This window comes from Pongo pygmaeus, chromosome X, assembly GCF_028885625.2.
Source record: "Pongo pygmaeus isolate AG05252 chromosome X, NHGRI_mPonPyg2-v2.0_pri, whole genome shotgun sequence".
NCBI lineage: Eukaryota > Metazoa > Chordata > Mammalia > Primates > Hominidae > Pongo > Pongo pygmaeus.
In genome coordinates this window covers 54560068-54584035 of record NC_072396.2, presented here as the reverse complement: position 1 = coordinate 54584035, position 23968 = coordinate 54560068, and the positions used below count along the sequence as shown (strand labels likewise).

Sequence of the window (23968 nt, the reverse complement as noted above, 5' to 3'; positions counted from 1 at the left end):
ACACAATTGATAGCTAATAAAGAGAGTTGATAGGACATGCTGATAACTTGGATAATAACAACAAACATACACAGCACTTACTATGGGCCAGACACTGTTCTAAATACTTTTTATATATTTAGTTTGTTTGCTTTTGATAACAACCTTATAAAATAGGTACAGTTTTTATCCCCATCTTACAATGAGGAAACTGAGGCACAGCGAGGTTAAGTAACTTGTCCAAGATCCCACAGCTAGTAAGTGGCACAGCCAGGATGCAAACCCAGAGAATCTGGACCTAAAGTCAGTGTTCTTAACTTGATGCTAGAACGTCTACTTTAGGGTATAGTGGAGGGGAGAGGGCTAGAGGTGAATCAGTGATGGCTGCCAGGTTTCTGGCTTGAATGCCTGGTGAGGTTATGGAGCCATTGCTGAAGTGGGAAACCTAAGAGAAGGGAGCATGTTTAGGGGACAGACAGAGGGAGAAACTGAGTTTGGACATGTTGAATTTGAAGTACGTAAGTGGCTATCCAGTAAGAAATGTCTCCCCCAGGAGACATTTGGAGGGAAGTGTCTAATCTGGCTTGGAGTTATAAGTGCACAGAGGGCTCATAGAGCCCTGGGAGGGAGAACAATGAGGAAAAGTGAGGAGAAAAGAGTGCCCAGGTAAGAGGACCTAAGAAACTTCAACATTTAAGTACTGGGCAAGAGAAAAAGAGTTCATCGGGAAAAAGGAACAGCCAAAGACATGATTAAAATCACATCACATCCCTACTCATAGTAGCTGTGACTCCCCAGTTCTTGTGGCTACCTAGGAAAAGCCAGAGTGCTTTACAGTGGCCTACAATACCCTACTACGTGAGTCTATTGCCTTTCTGACTTATTACTGTCCTCCTAGCTCTCTACTCTAGAACACTGTCCTCCTCTCTGCTACCTTCGTAGTCTAGGGATGCTCCCACCACAGGGCTTTTGTACTTGCTGTTCTTATTGGGATGCTCTTCCTTCATAGCCACATGAGGGGCTTGCTCCCTTACTCCCTTTGGGTCTTTATTCAAAAGCCATTTTGTCAGTCTTTCCCTGTCTTCCCTATCTAATATTTCACTCTCACTACCATTCTTCCTGGCCCCCCCATTGTGTGTGTGTGTGTGTGTGTGTGTGTGTGGTGTGTATAGTTACATATTCACACATATATATTTCTCTATATTCCCCTTCCTGTTTTTTTTCTACCTAGGTCTTCTCACTATCTAACATACAATGTGTTTCACCAATTGCATTGATTTATCTTGTTTCTTGTCTGCCTCCCCACTAGAACATCAGCTCTATGAGGGCAGGGATTTTTGTATGCTTTGTTTTTTGTCTTTGTCTCACCAGCACCTAGACCAGAGCCTGGCGGATGCTCATTAAATGTCAGCTGAAGGAATGGGCACCAGCCAAATGGGGCGTTGTAGAAGTCAAGGGTAGAGAGCTTGTCAGGTGGAGAGTGTACAGGGTTGGCAGTGCGAAAATGGTGCTAAGAGGTTAAGGGAGATAAAGCAGAGAAGTACTTATTGCGTATATCAACAAGGAGGTCAGGAAATCAGTGAGATCTATTTTAAAGAAGGTGGGGACTAAGATCAGGCTATAGCAGGGGATGAATCACAAAGTGCACATAGCAACCCTAAAAAAGTATCGATTTGGCTCTGATAGAACACCTCTGGATACTACTAGGCATCTAAGGGTGGGAGGGAGACTTTTTACTGTATATACTTCTGTACTCTGAGTTTTGCACCATGTACAACTGTTACTTATTCAAAAAAGGAGTCATTATCAAGCTTCGTAGGTTTATTTACTTCGTTTTTAAGCTGCATAGGTTTAAAGAAAGAAGGTGTTTGGCTGTGAAGGGGCAGACAGGAGGGAGAGAGGATGGGAGGGCGGGTAGGTCTTGGTTTTTTAATTTGTAAACATCAATAGACTTGTTTAAATGCTATTGTGAAGAGAAAGAGAGGGAGATTGAAGATACTGCAGAAAGAAGGAATAATTGATTGAGAAGGTAAGAAAACATGTGACCCAGGTGGAAAACTTGGCTTTAGAAGGAAGGAAAGATAGTACTTTTGTTGTGACAGGAAAAAAAGGATGGGTGTAGAGGAGGTAGATTGGTGATGAGAAGTTAAGATAGTTCACCTCTGATTACTTAATTTTCTCTAAGAAGTAGGAAGTGCATCGCTTCTTGGTCTTTTGGCTAAGATCAAGTGTAGAAGTAGGAAGTGGCTGGCATGATGGCTCACACCTGTAATCCCAACACTTTGGGAGGCTGAGGTAGGAGGATCACTTGAGGCCAGAAGTTTGAGACCATTCTGGGCAACAAAGCAAGACCCCCTCTCTGTAAAACACACGTACAGACACAAATTAGCTGGGCATGGTGGTGTGTGCTTGTAGTCTTAGCTACTTTGGAGGCTGGGGCAGAGGAGGATCACTTGAGCCTAGGAGTTAAAGGCTGCAGTGAACTATGATTGGCACCACTGCTCTCCAGCCTGTGCAACCCAGTGAGACCCTGACTCTAAAAAAAACAAAATAAAACAAAAACGTTAAGAAACTCAAAGAATGAAAGCAAAGAGTGCTTAAAACAACAACAACAACAAAAGCCAAAACCAAAAACCAGAAGTAGTAGGAAGCAAGGTAATTTTTGAGAGAGAAGAGGCAGGTAGTAGTGGGGTGAGAGATTTGAAATAGCCACAGTAGATAATGAGAGAGAGTTGAGTGGGGAATTTCAGAAGGATCGTCAGGCAGGCATGATCCAGATGTGTTTTTTTTTTTTGAGACGGAATCTTGCTTTGTCGCCCAGGCTAGAGGGCAGTGGCACGATCTCGGCTCACTGCAACCTCTGCCTCCTGGGTTCAAGCTGTTCTCCTGCCTCAGCCTCCTGAGTAGCTGGAATTATAGGTGCCCACCACCATTCCCAGCTAATTTTTGTATTTTGAGTAGAGATGGGGTTTCACCATGTTGACCAGGCTGGTCTTGAACTCCTAACTTCAGGTGATCCACCCGCCTCAGCCTCCCAAAATGCTGGAATTAGAGGCGTGAGCCACCGCGCCCGGCCAATCCAAATATTTTGGACAGTGAATTTATGATGGCACCAATCCATGGGTGATTTTTCTCTAGCCACATCTAGTGGGCTAGAGTTAGGTAGTTGTACTGAGCCAGGGTTAGGGTTTGCATGTGGGGATGAAAGGCAGTGGGGCAAGTGAGGGTATCTGTAAGAGAATGGTTGAAGTGAGGAATGTTGGAATCTCAACTAGATAGGGAAGGAGGGTAAAGTCAAGAATGTGTGAATAGGTGAAAAATATGAGGATAAAGAGTTTTGAGGGCAAAGAACAGGTTGTAGTGAATGAGAACTGGATAGATAGACTTGTGGTCAGAGAGGGCGATGTATGAGTTTCATATTCCAGACGTACAGCAGTTGCTGGTGTTGACAGGGTCTGGGGGATGGTCATGAGAGTTGGTAGCTGAAATGGGAGTAGAGGTGTTAACAGTCTCTGAAGATGAGAAGATCAAAGAACTAAGTGCCTGGAATGTTGTGTCTCCACATGGATACTGATTTCATGTAGGATGTTGTCAGGACTTGGGATGGAGAAGAATCTGAGCAGGTTCTTCAGCGAGTGAAGGGGTATGTTGGGGAGATGGGTATGTGGCAGTGATGAAGAGGAATAGGAAGTGGTATGGCTGCATGGTATGGAACTCAGAGGACTGGGAGCTCTTACACAAGGGTAGAGGAGAGATGATCTGGAAGTCTCACCAGAGAGTGAGAGGGATGGCTACCCACAACCCAGTCCTGAGTTACGAGGGTATGGGAGAATGTGCAGCTATAAGGGCTCTAGCACAATGCTGCTTAGATTTTCTGTGGCAAAGAACCAAGGCACTTTTAAAATTTCCAGTCTATAATGGGCCAATCCTTTTATGATATAAAAAAAGAATTACTAGAAAAAATGGTATGAACCGGCCGGGCGCGGTGGCTCATGCCTGTAATCCCAGCACTTTGGGAGGCCGAGGCGGGCGGATCACGAGGTCAGGAGATCGAGACCATCCTGGCTAACACGGTGAAACCCCGTCTCTACTAAAAATACAAAAAATTAGCTGGGCGTGGTGGCAGGCGCCTGTAGTCCCAGCTACTCGGGAGGCTGAGGCAGGAGAATGGCGTGAACCCAGGAGGCAGAGCTTGCAGTGAGCCAAGATCATGCCACTGCACTCTATCCTGGGCGACAGAGCGAGACTCTGTCTCAAAAAATAAATAAATAAATAAAAATTTAAAAAAATGGTATGAACCAAAAAACATATAAAAGACAAGCCCAAAATTTTATTCTTAGATTGAATGGAGATAAAATTATTCTGTTAAATTGCTGTAAAAACTTTGGCATAATAGTGATGCTTACTCTTACTTTCTGTACTTATCACAGACCTGTAATAAATAGTTCACAGACTAGCATTAGTCTGTGGACCACACTTTGAGTGGCACTGGTGTAGAGAAAATGATTTTCCCATAGGAGAAGCTGCTTTCAGTTAAGCCTGGAAGGTGAAGGAGTGTTTGTTGAAGGGGGTGCCAATGTTGAGCAGTTTGTTTACCAAGTTGGGAAAGGGGATGAGCAGCGGATGTTTAGAGTAGAGAAAGCACATAGCCACATGGGGTGAAAGTTTAGGAGAGAGAGAGGTGTCCGGAGAGAGGGTATGAGATAGAAAGCATGCAGTCCAGGGAACTGAGTTAATGCTACAAGGTCTGAGGAATATCTTTGAAGAAGTTTTAGGCAGGTGAAAGGTGAGGTCTGGACTGGGCTTCTAGCACTTACTGTGAAACCGGATACTTACTGTGTATCAGACTTTATGCTCACTGTGCTACACACATTAGTATTATTTTTGTAGAGATGGGGTTACCCTGTGTTGCCCAGGCTGGTCTTGAACTCCTGGCCTCAAGCGATCCTCCCACTTTGGCCGCCCAAAGTACTGGGATTACAGGTGTGAGCTACTGCGACTGGCCGTGCTATGCACTTTATATACATTATCTTATTGAATCCTTAAAAACCCTACAAAGTTGATGGTGATATCCCTAGTTTATTGATAAGCTGCTGGTTTATAGGCATGAGATTATTAGTTGGGAAGATGGTAGAGTCCTAATCCCAGGAAGTCCATTTATGAGCATGATCTTGGCTGAAACAACTTGAGCTCTGCCTTAATGTTCTCTGCTGTGTTTGGTAAACCATACATTTTAAGACCTAAACCATACATTTTAAGACTTGGGTCTTCTTTTTTTTTCTTTTTTTTTTTTTGGAGACAGGGTCTTGTTCTGTCTCCCAGGCTGGAGTGCGGTAGCACAATCATGGCTCACTGCAGCCTCAATCTTCTGGGTTCAAGGGATCCTCCCAGCTCAGCCTCCATGCTCAGCTAAATTTGTTTGTTTGTTTTGGTAGAGATGGGGGGTCTCAATTTGTTGCCCAAGCTGGTCTTGAACTCCTGGGTTCAAGTGATCCTCCTGCCTCGGCCTCCCAAAGTTCTGGGATTACAGGTATGAGCCACTGTGACTGGCCTAGGTGTTTAATTTTAGCAAGAATTTATTTGGAGGGCTGCTGGTGCCTTCCCTAGTAAGGGAAGGTTGAATTTTGTGAGATTACCACCTCATATACATGCAAAGTCAAATTTTCAAAATTAAGTAAATCTTTTTAAGTCTTTAAAATGTGAGATAAGCAACAGATGTTTATTGTAGGAAATTAGAAGCACAGATAAGATAAAAAGGATTATCTGTAATTTTTCATTTAGAACTACTGTTGACTATAAATTTTTTTCAGTCTTATATAATAAAGTATCTAAAGTTTAAAAATTAGGTTATAAGACTGGGCGTGGTGGCTCACACCTATAATCCTAGCACTTCAGGAGGCAGAGGCGGGTGGATCACTTGAACTCAGGAGTTTGAGACCAGCCTGGCCAATGTGGTGAAACCTCGTCTCTGCTAAAAATACAAAAAAATTAGCCAGGCGTGGTGGCACATGCCTATAATCCCAGCTAATTGGGAGGCTGAGGCAGGAGAATCACTTGAACCCAGGAGGCAGAGGTTGCGGTGAGCCATGATCACACCACTGCCTAATACAGTAACCCCTAACCACATGTGGCTGCTGAGTGCTTGAAATTTTAAATTTTACTTAATTTTAATGGATTTAAACATAAATAGCCACATGTACTTAATAGCTGTTCTATTGGACAGCACTGTTCTAGACCTCATAAAAAATAAAATTTCCATAAACCTTGGCTGTTTTTCTCTTTTTCAGTTGTGTTGGTGTTGAAGAGGAGAAGGCTGCTGACATTGACCTCTACCACTGCCCCAACTGTGAAGTCTTGCATGGGCCCTCCATTAGTAAGTGGATCTTAGGGTTTCCTAGATAAGACAATTCAGAGGAGAGACAAAGGAAAGGAAATTTGGGGGAGTGATTGCTTTTGCCTGAGCACTTCTGATTCTTCTTCCTCAGGAAATAGCAGAAGCCTATGCAGGCTCCACAGGCCAGCAGCTATCTCACTGAGAGGGCAGAAGTTCATAACTTCACCTCCCTCCCTTCCTAAGGCTTGTCTAGAGAAAGTACCCATCTTCACCAGGAACTTTCCTGAATCTGTGAGGGCCTCATTGACTCCAGATGCTCCAAGGGGTGGTTAGATTGGAAGAGAAGGATCTGCTGAGGCCTTTGTTCTTGGTATCATAGCTCATGACCGTTCTGACTCACAATCTCTCATGTTTTTCTGGCTTAGTGAAAAAACGCCGCGGATCTTCAAAGGGGCATGATACACACAAGGGGAAACCAGTGAAGACCGGGAGCCCTATGTTCATCAGAGAGCTCCGGAGTAGGACTTTTGACAGGTGAGAAACCCTGCCTCCAGGGGCTGATGAATGCCAGGGCTCTGGGAGGCTGGAACTCACCTCTTCCCAGCTTTCCCAGTGGCTGTCCCATTAGGAGCTTCCCCAATTTGTGAATATCTTCAGGGCTCTGCAAATTCCCTCTGGTTTGGTCAATTTCTGGAAAACTTTTGGTAGTTGGGAGGAAGTACTCACCTAAGTTAGATACTTCCATTCATCCAAGGAATGCTGACTAGAAGGAGTCTTAGGATCAGAAAGTTTAATTCTCTCATAGAGAAGAAGAAACTCTTTTAATATAAAAAAATTATTGGTCATATATCTCTTTTATGATCGAAAAGAGGTTTTATCTTTTTAAAATTAAGCTGGCCTTGTTAAAAGTAAATTACATGAAATAAGCAAAAATAATGAGTTAAAAAAAGGAACAAAGCATTCTCTTTTGCTTGGTTTTTTAATTCAGTAGACCATGTTCAGGTTTTTAAAAAATAATTTCAACTTTGATTTTAGATTCAGGAAGTACATGTGCAGGTTTGTTTACGTGGCTATATTGCATGTGCTGAGGTTTGGGGTGCAAATGGTCCCATCACCCAAGTAGTGAACATAGTACCCTGTAGCTAGTTTTTCAGCCCCTTCCTTACTACCTCCCTCCCAACTTGAGTGGTCCCCAGTATCTATTGTTCCCATCTTTGTCTATGGGTACCCAATGTTTAGCTCCTACTTAAAAGTGAGAACAAAAGCAGTATTTGATTTTCTGTTCCTGCATTAATTGGCTTATGATAATGGTCTCCAGCTGCATCCATGTTACTGAAAAGGACATGATTTCCTTCTGTTTTATGGCATGTAGTATTCCATGGTATATATGTACCACACTTTTCTTTATCCATTCCACTATTGATGGGCACCTAGTTTGATTCCATGTTTTACTGTTGTGAATAGTGCTGCAGACATATCAGTGCATGCGTCTTTTTAGTAGAATGGTTTATTTTCCTTTGGGTATAAATCCAGTAATGGGATTGCTGGGTCAAATGGTAGTTCTCTTTTAAGTTCTTTGAGAAATCTCCAAACTGCTTTCCATGGTGGCTGAACTAATTTACATTCCCACTAACATGGTGTAAGTATTCCCTTTGGTCTGCAGGCTTATCAGGATCTGTTATTTATTTTTTTTTTTTTTACTTGTTTTCAGGTTTTCTGTAACCGAAGTGTTAATTGGAATAAGTGTTCCTTCAACTTAATGTTTCTTGTTTTATTTGTTTATTTAAAGGCAGAAACTTCTCCTCTCTACTCCGGACTCCTCAGGTTCCTTCTCCAAAGTCAACCCGTTATTTGTAGATTCTTTCAGAAATGGTTTTTGCATATACAAACATAGATTTTTTTTAACTCCTTTTTTTTGACACAAATGGAAACAACTGTGTATTGTTCTGTATCTTGCTTTTTTTAAAAAAAAATGTATATTTGAGATCAATCCATAATAGCACATACAGATGTTCTTTTTCATGGCTGTTTAATATTACATTGCATGGTGTAACATTTATTTAACCAGTCCTCTACTGATGGACGTTTAAGTTGATTCCAGTATTTTGCTATTAGAAAGAAATACTATAATGAATATCTTTGCACTTAAGTTTTTGCATACGTTGCCAATTACATCCATAGTGGCTATACCATTTCACACTCCCACAGATAATGTGCGGAGGGTGCCGATCTTCCTATATCCTAGCCAATATTTGTTTGTTTGTTTGTTTTATTTTATTTATTTATTTTGTTTTTGAGATGATGTCTCGCTCTTGTCCCCCAGGCTGGAGTGCGATGGCGTGATCTCGGCTCACTGCAACCTCCGCCTCCTGGGTTCAAGCGATTCTCCTGCCTCGGCCCCCCGAGTAGCTGGGATTACTGGCGCCTGCCACCACGCCCGGCTAATTTTTGTATTTTTAGTAGAGACGGGGTTTTTACCATGTTGGCCAGGCTGGTCTTGAACTCCTGACTTCAGGTGATCCACCCGCCTCGGCCTCCCAAAGTCCTGGGATTACAGGTGTGAGCCACCGCTCCCAGCCACCAATATTGTTTATTATCAATTTGTTTTGCCTTTCTGATAAAATAAATTGTGAGATCCTGCTGTTCCCACTGGTACTTCTTTCTTTCTTTCTTTTTTTTTTTTTTTTTTTTTTTTTGAGGCAGTGTCTTGCTCTGTTGGCTAGGCTGGAGTGCAGTGGTGCAATATCAGCTCACTGCACCCTCCGCCTCCTGGGTTCAAGCAATTCTTCTGCCTCAGCCTCCCAAGTAGCTGGGATTACAGGCACGCACCACCATGCCCAGCTAATTTTTGTATTTTTAGTAGAGATGGGGTTTCACCATGCTGGCCAGGCTGGTCTCAAACTCCTGACCTCAAGGGATCTGCCCACCTTGGCCTCTCAAAGTGCTGGGATTACAGGTGTGAGCCACTGTACTCAGCCCACACTTGTATTTCTTTAATTATGAAGGAAAAACTAGATTTTTTTTTTATTTGAGACAGGCTGGAGACCACTGGTGCAGTCACCACTCACTGCAGCCCTGACCTCCCTAGCTTAATCCATCTTCCCACCTGCGCTTCCCGGGTAGCTGGGACTACAGGTGTGTGCCACCACGCCCAGCCAATTTTTTTTTTTTTTTGTATTTTTTGTAGAGACAGGGTTTTGCCATGTTGCCCAGGCTGGTCTCCAACTCCTGGGCTCAAACAATCTGCCTTCCTTGGCCTCCCAAAGTGCTGGGATTACAGTTGTGAGCTACTGCACTCAGCCTTAGATTTCATACATTTATAAACCAGCTTGATTGTTTTCTCTGTGAACTACTTGCTTGTTTGATAGGCATTCTGTTGTGTTACTATTACTGATTTATAACAGCTTTCTTGGAGAAAATTTTAATTTCTATATGGTTAGGTTTATTTATTACTATTTTTAATGACTACTGGGTTTTTCCCAGGTTTTTCTACTCTTAAAGCTTTATTTTTTGGAATTTAATCTTTGGACCATCTAGGGTTATGTAAAGAATGAGATAGGCAGGCCGGGCACAGTGGCTCACACCTGTAATCCCAGCACTTTGGGAGGCTGAGGCAGGCGGATCACCTGAGGTTGGGAGTTCAAGTCCAGCCTGACCAACATGTAGAAATCCCCTATCTACTAAAAATACAAAATTAGCTGGGCGTGGTGGCGCATGCCTGTAATCCCAGCTAGTCTGGAGGCTAAGGTAGGAGAATCGCTTGAACCCGGGAGGCGGAGGTTGTGGTGAGCCAAGATTGTGCCATTGCACTCCAGCCTGGGCAACAAGAGCAAAACTCCGTCTCAAAAAAAAAAAAAAAAAAAAAAGAATGAGATAGGCATTGAACTTAATATATTTGTCCCAACACAAGTTGTCAGAGTTGTCAGATACACATTTTTTCTCCACCATGATTTAAAAGAAAACTATTTTCTGCACCATGATTTAAAGAAAACTATTTTCTTTCTTTTCTTTAAAAGAAAAAAAAAAAAGAGACAGGGACTCTCTCTGTCACCCAGGCTGGAGTGCAGTGGCATGTTCAAAGCTCACTGTAACCTCCAACTCCTGGGTTCAAGTGATCTTCCTGCCTCAGCCTCCCAAGTACGTAGGACTGTAGGCCTGCACCACCATGCCCTGCTAATTTTGAATTTTTTTGTGGAGACGGGTTTAGAAATGATGCCCAGGCTGAAACTCATTAAGTATGCATGTTGAGAAAGTTGTTGTATATGCATGTTGAGAAAGTTGTTGTATATGCATGTTGAGAAAGTTGTTGTAAAAATGTTGTTGTTTTGTTTTAATCAGTCTTTTCTCTTTGACAGTGTTTTAAACTGGGTAATGCTGCTCTTGGTTTGAACAAATCTGCGAAACTTGTCAGATGTGTCTTTTCTTTCTGGCCAGGCTGTTGACTGATTTCTTCTTGTCACCCAGAGAAGAGCACCATGTTGGCAGAATACTCCCCACCTCTGCCAGTGACCTGGTCTCTTGCCTTGGACAGATCATTTCTTCCCTGGCAGATGAGGTTTTTGCCATTAGTTGCCACCTCACATCAAGTCCCCTCATAAAAACCCCACCTCTTGGGTGAGTGGCAGCCTCCAATAAGGCCTTTAATGGGCAGGGCCTCAGGCTCAAGCTTTCTCTCCTGCGGCCCACAGCTCAGATGAAGTGATTCTGAAGCCCACTGGAAATCAACTGACTGTGGAATTCCTGGAAGAAAATAGCTTCAGTGTGCCCATCCTGGTCCTGAAGAAGGATGGGTTGGGCATGACGCTGCCCTCGCCATCATTCACTGTGAGGGATGTTGAACACTATGTTGGTAAGATACTACAGACCCTTTTAACTGTAACATTGTTCATTCCTGTCAAGATCTGTGTCCCTTCCCCTCCAATCTGTTTTTGCATTTCCTCTCTAACCATCTTGGGAATCTCAGGTGAAATGCCTTGTCCAAAGTCATTCTTTGGCAGAGATAGAGCCAAAATCCTAGTCTCCTCTTTGTTCTCCTTTCATGCATTCACTCATTCGTTTATCAGAGACAGGGTCTCACCCTGTTGCCCAGGCTGGAGTACATTGGTGCGATTAACTCACTGCAGCCTCCACCTCCTCCTGGGCTCCAGGGATCCTCAAACCTCAACCTCCCGAGTAGCTGAGACTACAGGGATGCACCGCCATGCCTAGCTAGTTTTGTTTATTTTTTGTAGAGATGATGTCACACTATGTTGCCCAGGCTGATCTCCAACTACTGGGCTCAAGCGATCCTTCTGCCTCGGCCTCCCAAAGTGCTGGGATTACAGGCGTGAGCCACTATGCCCAGCCCCTTCTCCTTTTAATAGTTCATACACCCCTAGGTTGAGCTCCGTTTTTTACCTGGGAAGTTCTAGGGATCATTGTCTGTCTTCTGTTGAAATGAGAAAGCTTTTGACTGTTGTTCTCACATGGCACTTGTTGTCTGGGCATGAGTTTCTGGGGAGAGGATGAGAAGAATTGGAGAAGCAAGGCCCAGGCAGGTGGACTACTATGTGTGAGGCTGTGTGTCTGGTAGTTCCGTTGCCCTAGCAGGGCACATAGATCTAAGGAAAGTGTGATGGGTTCCTACCCCGCCCCCCAAACAAACACACACATATACATACAGTGTCGGTGGAGAGAAGCTTTGAGTGTAAGGCCATTCTAGGGACTGATGAGGGGACAAGAGAGTCTTCCACAGTCCCTGAGACTACTTGGTGCAGAACCTATCTCTTTACTCCAGGTTCTGACAAAGAGATTGATGTGATTGATGTGACCCGCCAGGCTGACTGCAAGATGAAGCTTGGTGATTTTGTGAAATATTATTACAGCGGGAAGAGGGAGAAAGTCCTCAATGTCATTAGTTTGGAATTCTCTGATACCAGGTAAGAGGTGCAGGAATAACAAAAAAACCTGACAAAGTGCCTGAAACTTGTGTGATATATCTAGTGTATATTCGTGTTTCTCTCTCTTTTTTTTTTTTTTTTGAGACGGAGTCTTGCTCTGTCGCCCAGGCTGGAGTGCAGTGGCACGATCTTGGCTCACTGCAACCTCCGCCTCTTGGGTTCAAGCAATTCTCCTGCCTCAGCCTCCTGAGTAGCTGGGATTACAGGCACCCGCCACCATGCCTGGCTAATTTTTGTATGTTTAGTAGAGATGGGGTTTCACCATGTTGGCCAGGCTGGTCTCGAACTCCCTACCTCAGGTGATCTGCCCGCCTCGGCTTCCCAAAGTGCTGGGATTACAGGCATGAGCCACCCCACCTTGCCTCGTGTTCCTTTCTCTTCTTCCTGGTGGTTTCTTCCTTTGGGATGGCGAGCTGGATTATATTTTCTAGGGTAGCTGCTCACATTGTAACAGTTGAGTCATATTTCTCCTCCACAGTTTCTAGCATTGGATAGATTACATAGTAGCTATTTTAATTAATTTTTGTCTCCTTTTTCAAGACCTTAGGACAGCCTTCTTTGACCTTTTCCTCCTATATACAACAGTGCCATAGTCACTGTGTAACTGGTGGGATAGGTCCTCAGTTCCTGGAAATAGATTTACTAAAATTACCCCCATGTAGGTTTCTTACATTTAAAAAGAAAAAGAGAAACCTATTTACCTTTAAATGATTCTATCTGGACTCACACACTCAGTAGATAGATACGTATATAGTCTTCTCTTTGGGTCAGAAATGTGGGAAATACCAAGAAATCGTAACATATCTTTTTGCCCTTAGGAAACTTACTGTCTGATTATTTACATTTTTAACTTTTGTAGATTGATAGGAAGTTGCAAAAAAGTGTACAGGGAGGTCCTGTGTACTCTTCAGCCACTTTCCCTCAATGGTAACATATTATGTAATTACGGTACAATATTAAGACCCTTGCTGTTGTGTTTTTTTTTTTGAGACGGAGTTTCGCTCTGTCACCCAGGCTGGAGTGCAGTGGCACGATCTTGGCTCACTGCAAGCTCCGCCTCCCGGGTTCACGCCATTCTCCTGCCTCAGCCTCCCGAGTAGCTGGGACTACAGGCACCTGCGACCACACCCGGCTAATTTTTTGTGTTTTTAGTAGAGACGGGGTTTCACCGTGTTAGCCAGGATGGTCTCGATCTCCTGACCTCGTGATCCACCCACCTCGGCCTCCCAAAGTGCTGGGATTACAGGTGTGAGCCACCGCGCCCAGCGCTGTTGTTTTTAAGATGCAAGGTTAAACAACCTGAGAATGTTTAAAAACTGTATTTGTTAGTTTATACTTCACTTCATCCTGAAAGACTATTCAAGGTAGCTTACAGAGATGTGGAGAAGCCAAAAAAAAAGAGAAAATTAGAACAAAAGTGAAATAAGATTGGGAAATAGAATGCATGTGGTGGGTACTCTGCACATTTCCTAGTTGGTGGAGATGGACTATAGTTTTCAGTGAATTTCCTGAAGATCAGAACAAAGAGAGGAGTACAGTATTGTAAGGTTTGTGGCTTTACGTAGGATAAAAGCAACAGATGTTTCAGAGAAACATTTCTTTACCTGGAACTGAGCCCTGTGAGGTTGCTCTAGTGGTTTCTCATAAAGAAGACACTATGAGATGGGGATAGTGCAATAACTTCTATAATCCACATGCCAAGTGAGTAGTTGGGAGTGGGGTTGGGGAGTATGAGCATTTAGTGGAGGAAATGAACACCTTTGACTGGAGAAGCCTGTGGAGCTGGGACTTGGGACTTCTGGAGATGAGTAGAATGAGGATACTGACCAGACTTACAGAACAGAAATAAGCGTCCTATGTGCCTTTGGGGATTCTGTGGAGGGAACTTGTTCTCTGACTTATCTGACCCTCACTGAACTGTGGGGTATTTTATTCAGGCCTCAATCTTCTATTCCTAATCAGCTGACATCTGCTCTCCACCCCTTCCTTGGTAGACTTTCTAACCTTGTGGAGACACCGAAGATTGTTCGAAAGCTGTCATGGGTCGAAAACTTGTGGCCAGAGGAATGTGTCTTTGAGAGACCCAATGTACAGAAGTACTGCCTCATGAGTGTGCGAGATAGCTATACAGACTTTCACATTGACTTTGGTGGCACCTCTGTCTGGTACCATGTACTCAAGGTAGGAATGCGCATGGCTTCTGGAGGCAGCCAGGCCTTGGGCCTCCCTGTACGTGTCACATGGCAGCACAGAAACATTTTGAATCAGTTTGATTTACATTTTGAATAAAAAAAATTTGATTTGGCCGGGCACGGTGGCTCACGCCTGTAATCCCAGCACTTTGGGAGGCCGAGGCGGGCGGATCATGAGGTCAGGAGATCGAGACCATCCTGGCTAACACGGTGAAACCCCATCTCTACTAAAAATAAAAAAAATTAGCCGAACGTGTTGGCAGGCGCCTGTAGTCCCAGCTACTTGGGAGGCTGAGGCAGGAGAATGGCGTGAACCTGGGAGGTGGAGCTTTCAGTGAGCCGAGATTGTGCCACTGCACTCCAGCCTGGGCGACAGAACGAGACTCCATCTTAAAAAAAAAAATTGATTCAAAAATGTTTGACGAATCAAACATTTTTGAATAATAGCAGATGCCTGAGGTTTTCCTGGTTGTTACCTTCTTTTTTGTTGTTGAGGCAGAGTAAAAACAAAGATTTTATTTATTTATTTATTTGAAATGGAGTTTTGCTCTGTCGCCCAAGATGACAGGTGCCAGTGCTGGACTGCAGTGGCATGATCTCAGCTCACTGCAACCTCTGCCTCCTGGGTTCAGGCGATTCTCCTGCCTCAGCCTCCCAAGTAGCTAGGATTATAGGCGCCCACCACCATGCCCAGCTAGTTTTTGTATTTTTAGTAGAGACGGGGTTTCACCATGTTGGCCAGGCTGGTCTCGAACTCCTGACCTGAAGTGATCTGCTTGCCTCCACCTCCCAAAGTGTTGGGATTACAGGTGTGAGCCACTGCACCCAGCCATTCTTACCTTCTTAATTGAACCAATTTATACTCATACTAGCATGTATAGAAATGTCCACATTTACTTTGGAAATTCCTGGTAACATGAGAAACTTCCCTTTCTCCAACGTTATTGAGGTATAATTTATATACTGTAAAATTCATCCATTTTAATTGTACAATTTGATGAATTTTGTCAGTTGTATATAGTCATTTAACTGCCACCACAGTCAAGATAAAACCTGTATGAGAAGTCTTTTTAAAGTCAGGATTTCCATAGTTTCCTTTTTAGTAATTGTTACAATTTTGTAATTAGTGTATTGTCAGTGACTATGAAGGATTTTTGAGGTCTGGAAAACAAATTTCTTAAATGATTTTGGTTTTCACCATTGTTCAGATTATTTAGTTTTCTTTTTTATTATTATTATTTTTTTCTTAGAAACAGAATCTGGCTCTGTCACCCAAGCTGGAGTGTGGTGGTGCAATCATAGCTCACTGCAGCCTCTCACTCCTGGGCTCAAGGGATCCTCCCACCTCAGCCTCCAGAGTAGCTGGGACTATGGGTGTATGCCATCACTCCCAGCTAATTTTTTTTAAACTTTTTTTTTTTTTTTTTTTGAGACAGTGTCTCACTTTGTCACCCAGGCTGGAGTGCAGTGGCATGATCATGGCTCACTGCAGCCTCGACCTGCTGTGCTTAAGCTGTCCTCCCACTTCAGCCTCCTAAGTAGCTGGGACTACAGGTGTGCACCACCACTTCTGGCTAATTAAAAAAATATATTTTTGTAGAGACTAGCTCTCACTATGTTGCCCAGGCTGGTCTTAAACTCCTGAGCTCCAGCAGTCTTCCCACCTTGGCCTCCCAAAGTGCTAGGATTACAGACGTGAGCCACTGTGTCCGGACAATTTTTTTACTTTATTTTTTGTAGAGACAGAGTCCCACTGTGTTGCTCAGGCTGGACTCGAACTCCTGGGTTCAAGTGATCTTCCTGCCTCAACCTTCCAAAGTGCTGAGATTTCGGGCTTGAGCCAACATGCCTGGCCTAGTTTTCTTATCAGAAAAGTCAAAGGAAAGAATGGAAAACTTGGATTGTGGCTCTTGTCCAAGTGATCACAAGTCCTTAACTAGTTGTTTCCATTGGTTTATCATGTAGGAATTAGAATGTGTAAATGAAAGTGCTATTATGCAAATGTTAGGTTTAACTCTTTTATTTTAAAATAATTTCATTTTATAGAAAAGTTAGAAAATAATGGGAAGAATCTCTGCCCTTCCCCGAGATTCCTCAAATGTTACCATTTTATTATATTCTCTCTCTAAAGCAAACACAATAAAATGGTTATATATATATTTTTTCTGAGACATTTGTGCATAGTTGCAGACATAATATTCCTTTATATCTTAATAATTCAGTTGTAGTTCTTAACCACAAGTTTGTCTTAAAACTTTGTCTTAAAAACAAAGACAGTGTCTTAAATAATTTGTATAGTTATCAAAATCAGGAAGTTAACATTGATATACTGTACCTAATCAACAGATCTGATTCAAAATTCTCCAGCTGTACAATTGATATTTCTAGTGTTACTTTTCTACATTGAAATTTATTATTGTGAAATACTGGTTAAACCAATCATGCTGTGAGAATATATTTGTGCTACTGGGTTTTTGTTTGTTTCTTTCTTTTTTTTTTTTTTTTTTTTGCCAAATTATCTTTCTGGTGTTTATCCAGGCAAAACACAATTAGGAAATAAATGTTCTTCCAAAAGATAATCACATTACATATAATCTTCCAGAAGTCCTTGGGCGATTACTGAACTTTTAAACTTTTATTAGCTTTGATTGCAGGTGTGGGAAGGAACACTCTGTAAATGGCATTTGAAGGCAAATTCAATTTTCTTCTCATCTGTAATGTGGCCTTAAATTCTCCTAAGGCTACTAGTATTGATCTCCTCATCTGTAGAGGCCATTTTTTATTTGGCATTGTGTCTAAAATAGGAACACTTGGTGTACATTTGTCTTAACTTGAACAATTTTGTTTGAAATACCCTTTCCAATTTGTTTTTGTCAAGTTTATAGAAACTTAAAAGTACAAAAAGCAAAGTGACCTTTTGAAGTTTTCCAAATCCACATAAAAATGATAATTGGATGGGTTTGGGCAAGAACTCTGGCATATTGCCATCATTTTGGAGCATGGGAGAAATAGCCCTTTGGAGTACCCGTTAAGGACTTTTCTGGAAACCCTTGGTATTTTTGTCACTTCAACCTCTTTTTGTTTCAGGGTGAAAAGATCTTCTACCTGATCCGCCCAACAAATGCCAATCTGACTCTCTTTGAGTGCTGGAGCAGTTCCTCTAATCAGAATGAGATGTTCTTTGGGGACCAGGTGGACAAGTGCTACAAGTGTTCCGTGAAGCAAGGACAGACACTTTTCATTCCCACAGGTCTTCCCTTGAGTGCCTCTGGGATGGTTTGCAGAGGGTGGAAAGAAGAAGGGAGCTTTTGGCCCCACAGCGTATTAATCTGATTACGTGGGATGTCTTTCTCATATCAGCGAAAGGCGCAGAACTGGGCCTCAAGAAATTTCATGTGGTAGTCAGTGGGCAGCATGGTCACCTGGGGAGGCTGAAATTGGGGAATGTCCAGGAGGAGGCTGATGGACTTCTTTGTCCTGGATTGATGTCATCTGGGTGAACAGGGAACATGACTCTAAGCCCCGTAACTCTAGGGATAGTGCCTGGGAGGCTGGCATTCTAGGCTCTAAGTCAGAATGACCTGTGGTGGGGATAGTGCTTTTTTTCCCTAAACAGTATGTACCTGGGCTTCACTCTTAGAATTATGAATTCTTAGGTCTTGGGTGGGATCTGAGTATATTTATTGTGAAAAAAATCCCCCAGTTGTCTCAATTTGGGGAGAGTTGACATCTTTACTTGATTGGGTCTTATATGAATACAGGGTATCTCTTCATTTATTTAGATTTTCTTTGATTTCTTTAATCAGAATTAGTGTTAAATTTTCTTAAAATGTATAGTAGAATTCTCTAGTGCAATTACATATGGCTGGAGATTTGTTTTCTTGGGAAGTTTTAAATTAACATTCAATTTAAAAAATCTTTATAAGGTTATTCAGATTTTCTGTTTCATATTAAATAAGTTGCAATCATCTGCTTTTCAAGGAATTGGTCTATTTCATCTAAATTGTCAAATATATGTGTGGAGTTGTTCATAGTGTTTTCTTTTTTTTGAGATGGAGTTTCACTCTTGTCGCCCAGGCTGGAGTGCAGTGATGCGATCTCGTCTCACTGTGACCTCTGCCTCCCAGGCTCAAGAGATTCTCCTGCCTCAGCCTCCTGAGTAGCTGGGATTACAGGCTTGCACTACCACGCCCGGCTAATTTTTGTATTTTTAGTAGAGATGGGGTTTTACCATGTTGGCCATGGCTGGTCTCGAACTTCTGACCTTGACCTCAGGTGATCCACCCCCCTCAGTCTCCCAAAAGTGCTGGGATTATAGGCGTGAGCCACCGCACCCAGCCATAGTATTTTCTTATTACCATTTTGATGTCTTCCAAGTCTCTAGTGGTATTCTTGGTATCATTCCTGACGTTAGTTATTTGTGCTTTCTCTTTTGTTTGTGTCAATTTTCTATAGGTTGGTCAATTTTATTGATCTTTCCAAAGAGCCACTTTTTTCTTTTCTTTTTTTTTTTTTTTTTTTTTTGAGACAGAATCTCACTCTGTCACCCAGGCTGGAGTGTAGTGGTGCGATCCCGGCTCACTGCAACCTCCGCCTCCCAGGTTCAGGTGATTCTCTTGCCTCAGCCTCCTGAGTAGCTGGGATTACAGGCGTCTGCCGCCACGCCCGGCTAATTTTTGTATTTTTGGTAGAGTTGGGGTTTCACTGTGTTGGCCAGGATGGTCTTGATCTCCTGACCTCATGATCTGCCTGCCTCGGCCTCCCAAAGTGCTGGGATTACAGGGCTGAGCCACTGCACCCGGCCCACTTCTTGTTTTATTGATTTTTCTCTGTTGTCTTTTTGTTTTCAGTTGTGTTGATTTCTGCTTTTATCTTTATTTTTCCTTCCCTCTGCTTGCTTTGGGTTTATTTTGTTCTTTTTCTAGTCTTGAGATGAGAGCTTAGTTTATTGATTTCAGGCTTTCCCTAAATTTCCCTCTCAGCACTGATTTAGGTGTGTCACACAAATATTGACATGTTGTATTTTCATTAAGTTAAATGAGCTTTTGAAAAATTGAGGTACATCTTATATATTGTAAAATTTACCATTTTAAAGGGTACAGTTCAGTTCTTTGTATATTTACAAGGTTGTACAACATCACTGCTATTTAATACCAGAGAATGTTCATTATGTTATTTATCTACTTTTTGAGATGGAGTCTCACTCTGTTACCCAGGCTGGAGTGCAGTGGCATGATCTCGGCTTACTGCAGCTTTGCGTCCCGGGTTCAAGTGATTGTCCTGCCTCAGCCTCCCGAGTAGCTGGGACTACAGGCTTGTGCCACCACACCCGGCTAATTTTTGTGTTTTTAATAGAGATGGTGTTTCACCATGTTGGCCAAGCTGGTCTTGAACTCCTGACCTCAGGTGATCCACCCGTCTCGGCCTCCCAAAGTGCTGGGATTACAGGCCTGAGCCACTGTGCCCGGCCCGAATGTTCATTGTTTTTAAAAAGAAACCCTATACTCATTAGCAGTCACTCTTTATTCATTTGTTTGCCAGCCCTTGACAACCTCTTTTTCACTTCATTTGTGTATGGATTTGCCCTTCTGAATATTTCACATAGATGGAATGTTGTAATATGTTGTCTTTTGTGTCTAGCTTCTTTCACTCGTAATGTTTTCAAGAATCATCCATGTTACAGCATTTATCAGTATGTCCAGGCTGGAGTGCAGTGGCGCGATCTTGGCTCACTGCAACCTCTACCTCCCAAGCTGAAGCGATTCTCCTGCCTCAGCCTCCCGAATAGCTGGGATTACAGGCACCTGCCACCACTGCCTGGGTAATTTTTGTATTTTTAGTAGAGATGGGGTTTCACCATATTGGCCAGGCTGGTCTCGAACTCCCAACCTCAGGTGATCCGCCCACCTAGGCCTCCCAGAGTGCTGGGATTACTGGCGTGAGCCACTCCCGCTCCCCGGCCAGTGTTTCTTTTTTTTTTTTTTTGAGACGGAGTATTGCGCTGTTGCCAGGCTGGAGTGCAGTGGCGTGATCTCCACTCACTGCCACCTCCGCCTCCCGGGTTCAAGCGATTCTCTTGCCTCAGCCTCCCGTGTAGCCAGGACTACAGGCATGCGCCACCATGCCCAGCTAATTTTTGTGTTTTTAATAGAGATGGGGTTTTACCATGTTGGCCAGGATGGTCTCGATCTGTTGACCACGTGATCTGTCCGCCTCAGCCTCCCAAAGTGCTGGGATTACAGGTGTGAGCCACTGCACCGACCACTTCGTTCTTTTTAACAGCTGAATAATATTCTGTGGTGTGGATATGCCACATTTTGTTTATCCATTAGTCAGTTGATAGACATTTGAGTTGTTTGCACTTTTTGGCTGTTATGGGTAGTGTTGCTATGAACATTCGTGTACGAGTTATTGTGTGAACATAAGTTTTCATTTCTCTTGGGTATATATCTAGGAGGGGAATTGCTGAGTCATATGGTAACTCTGTGTTTAACTTTTTGAGGAACTGACAAACTGTTTTCAAAACAGCTGCATGCACCATTTTATATTCTCAACAGTAATGTATGAGAATTTCAGTGTCTTCACATCTTCCCCCAATGCTTATTGCTGTCTCTTTATGATTATAGCCATCCTAATGGATGTAAAGTGGTATCTCATTGAGGTTTTGATTTCTGTTTTCCGGTTGACCTTTGATGTTGAACATCTTTCCAAATGTTCATTGGACACTTGTATAGTTTTTTTTGGAGAAATATCTATTTAAATCTTTTGCCCATTCTTTAATTAGATTGTCTTTTCATTGTTGAGTTATAAGAATTTATATACTTTGGATACTAGACTTTTACCAGGTATATGATTTGCAAATATTTTCTCTCATTCTTGGGGTTGTCTTGTCACTTTATTGATAGTGTCTTATGAATGACAAAAGTTACAAATTTTGATGTCCAATTTATCTATTTTTTTTGTTTATTTGCTTATGCTTTTGGTGTCTAAGAGGCTTGCTTAATTCAAGGTCATGAAGATTTATGCCTATGTTTTCTTCTAAGCATTTTATAGTTTTAGTTCTTACATTTAAGTCTTTCATCCATTTTGATTTATATTGATTTTGTATATGATATGAGGTAAGGGTCCAATTTCTTTCTTTTGTATGTAGTTCTAGTTGTCCCAGAACCTTTTGAAAAGACTATTCTTTCCCCCATTGAATTGTCTTGACACCTGTGTCAAAAATCTATTGACCAAAGATAAGGGTTCATTTCTGGACCTTGAATTCTATTCTGTTGATCCTTCTAACAGTGTCACACCATCTCAATTACTGTACATTTGTAGTAAGTTTTGAAATTGGGAAGTGCCAGTGCTCCAACTTTTTCTTTTTCAGGATTATTTGGCCCCTTGAATTTTTTTTTTTTTTTTTTTTTTTTTTTTTTTTTTTTGAGATGAAGTTTTGTTCTTGTTGCTGAGGCTGGAGTGTAATGGTGCGGTCTCAGCTCACTGCAACCTCTGCCTCCTGGGTTCAAGCGATTCTCCTGCCTTAGCCTCCCGAGTAGCTGGGATTACAGGCACCCGTCACCGTGCCTGGCTAATTTTTTTGTATTTGTAGTAGAGACGGGGTTTCACCATGTTGGCTCAGCTGGTCTTGAACTCCAGACCTCAGGTGATCCACCTGCCTTGGCCTCCCAAAGTGCTGGGATTACAGGCGTCAGCCACAAGGCCCAGCCAGTCCCCTGAATTTTCATAAGAATTTTTTGGTTCAGCTTTCATATAGGTTTTCTAGTTATTTTGTAGTGTTTGCTCTAATTATTACTTTATACATACATAGCATATCACAGTCTACTAGCATTTACATATTACCTGTTTGAGGGAAGGGTTGAAACCATACCTCTTTTATTTGAGACAGAATCTCATTCTGTCACCCAGGCTGGAATGCAGTGGTAAGATGACAGCTCACCGCAGCCTTGACCTCCCAGGCTCAAGCAATCCTCTCACCCCAGCCTCCCAAGTAGCTGGGACCACAGATGTACACTACCACGTCTGGCTGATTTTTTTAGTTTTAGTGGAGATGGGGTTTTGCCATGTTGCCCAGGCTGGTCTTGAACTCCTGAGCTCAAGTGATACACCCACCTCGGCTTCCTAAAGTGCTGGGATTATAGGCGTAAGTCACCGCACCGGGCCCAAAACCTTACCTCTTTTTACATCCCTTTATCCTTCACGTTTTTCTATAATTAGTCATGTTTTACATTTTTCCATGTATTTGTCTTAAATATTTCTCTTCATACATTGATTATGAGATTGACGTGCTACCCACTACACCAAGAGGGCTACTATCCTCTGCGTATGTTGAGAACTGTATCACAAAGTTTTATAATTTTTGCTTTCCCTATGAAACATAATTTAGAAAACTCAAGAGAAGGAAATTCTATGGTATTCACCCATGTTTTTACTCATCTGTTTATTCTGTTTTCCTTTCTGGTGTTTAGAGTTTCAGGATAGGTCTACTGTCGACAAGTTCTTAGTTTTTTTCCGTCAGTAAATGTCTTGATTTTTTTTTCTTTCGTTCCTGAAGGATATTTTTCTGGATATAGAACTCTGGGTTAATAGTTCTTTTCTTTCAACACCTAAAGAATGTTTTGCTGTTTCGTTCTGGCCTCTGTGGTTTTTGATGAGATTTTGGCTATCATCTGAATTGTTTTTCCCCTATAGATAATGTATCATTTCTTGATGCTTTCATTCTTTTTTTTTTAAAGTTTTCTGCAGTTTGGCCAGGCTGTGTTTTTTTTTGTTGTGGATTTCTTTGGGTTTATAATGCTGAATGTGTTCACTAAGCTTCTTGAATGTGTAGGTTTATGTCTTTTGCTGTATATGTGAAATTTTTAGCCATTATTTCTTTTTCTTTTTTTTCTTTTTCTTTCTTTCTTTTTTTTTTTTTTTTTTGAGAGGGAGTGTCACTCTTTTGCTCAGGCTGGAGTATAGTGGTGCGATCTCGGCTCACTGTGGCCTCCGCCTCCCAAGCAGCTGGGATTACAGGCATGTGCCACCATGCCCTGCTAATTTTTGTATTTTTAGTACAGACAGGGTTTCACCATATTGGCCATGCTGGTCTTGAACTCCTGACCTCAGGTTATCTGTCTGCCTTGGCCTCCCAAAGTGCTGGGATTACAGTCATGAGCCACTGTGCCAGGCTGCCATTATTTCTTGAAATACTTTTTTAGACTCATGCTCTAACTTCTGCTGGATCTCTGATTACATGAGTGTTATGTATCTTGTCTTAGTCCCACAAGTCCTTGAGTTTATGTTTCTGTGTCTTTTTTCTCTCTGTTCAAGTTCAGATTGGGTAATTTCAGTTTCTCTGTCTTTGCATTTTCTGTTTCTTTCTTCTGTTGTCTCCATTCTTCTGTTGAGTTTGTCCATTGCATTAATTTTAGATATAGTATTTTTTTTTTTTTTTGACACAGAGTCTGTCTCTAGCGCCCAGGCTGGAGTGCAGTGGCGTGATCTCATCTCACTGCAACCTCTGCCTCCATGGTTCCAGT

The 23968-nt window shown here is 42.4% G+C and overlaps 1 protein-coding gene across 7 annotated transcripts in view; it reads left to right on the top strand.

The window, feature by feature from the left end:
* Window positions 1–23968, top strand: part of PHF8 (PHD finger protein 8) — a 103182-nt gene that overhangs the window by 15967 nt on the left and 63247 nt on the right. For all 7 annotated transcript variants that reach the window (XM_054471290.1, XM_063660517.1, XM_063660514.1 and 4 more), the window contains exons 3-8: window positions 6267–6352; window positions 6739–6847; window positions 11002–11162; window positions 12090–12231; window positions 14247–14433; window positions 17532–17694. In XM_054471290.1, coding sequence (XP_054327265.1) covers window positions 6267–6352; window positions 6739–6847; window positions 11002–11162; window positions 12090–12231; window positions 14247–14433; window positions 17532–17694 — 848 coding nt within the window. The remainder of the gene's footprint in view (window positions 1–6266; window positions 6353–6738; window positions 6848–11001; window positions 11163–12089; window positions 12232–14246; window positions 14434–17531; window positions 17695–23968) is intronic.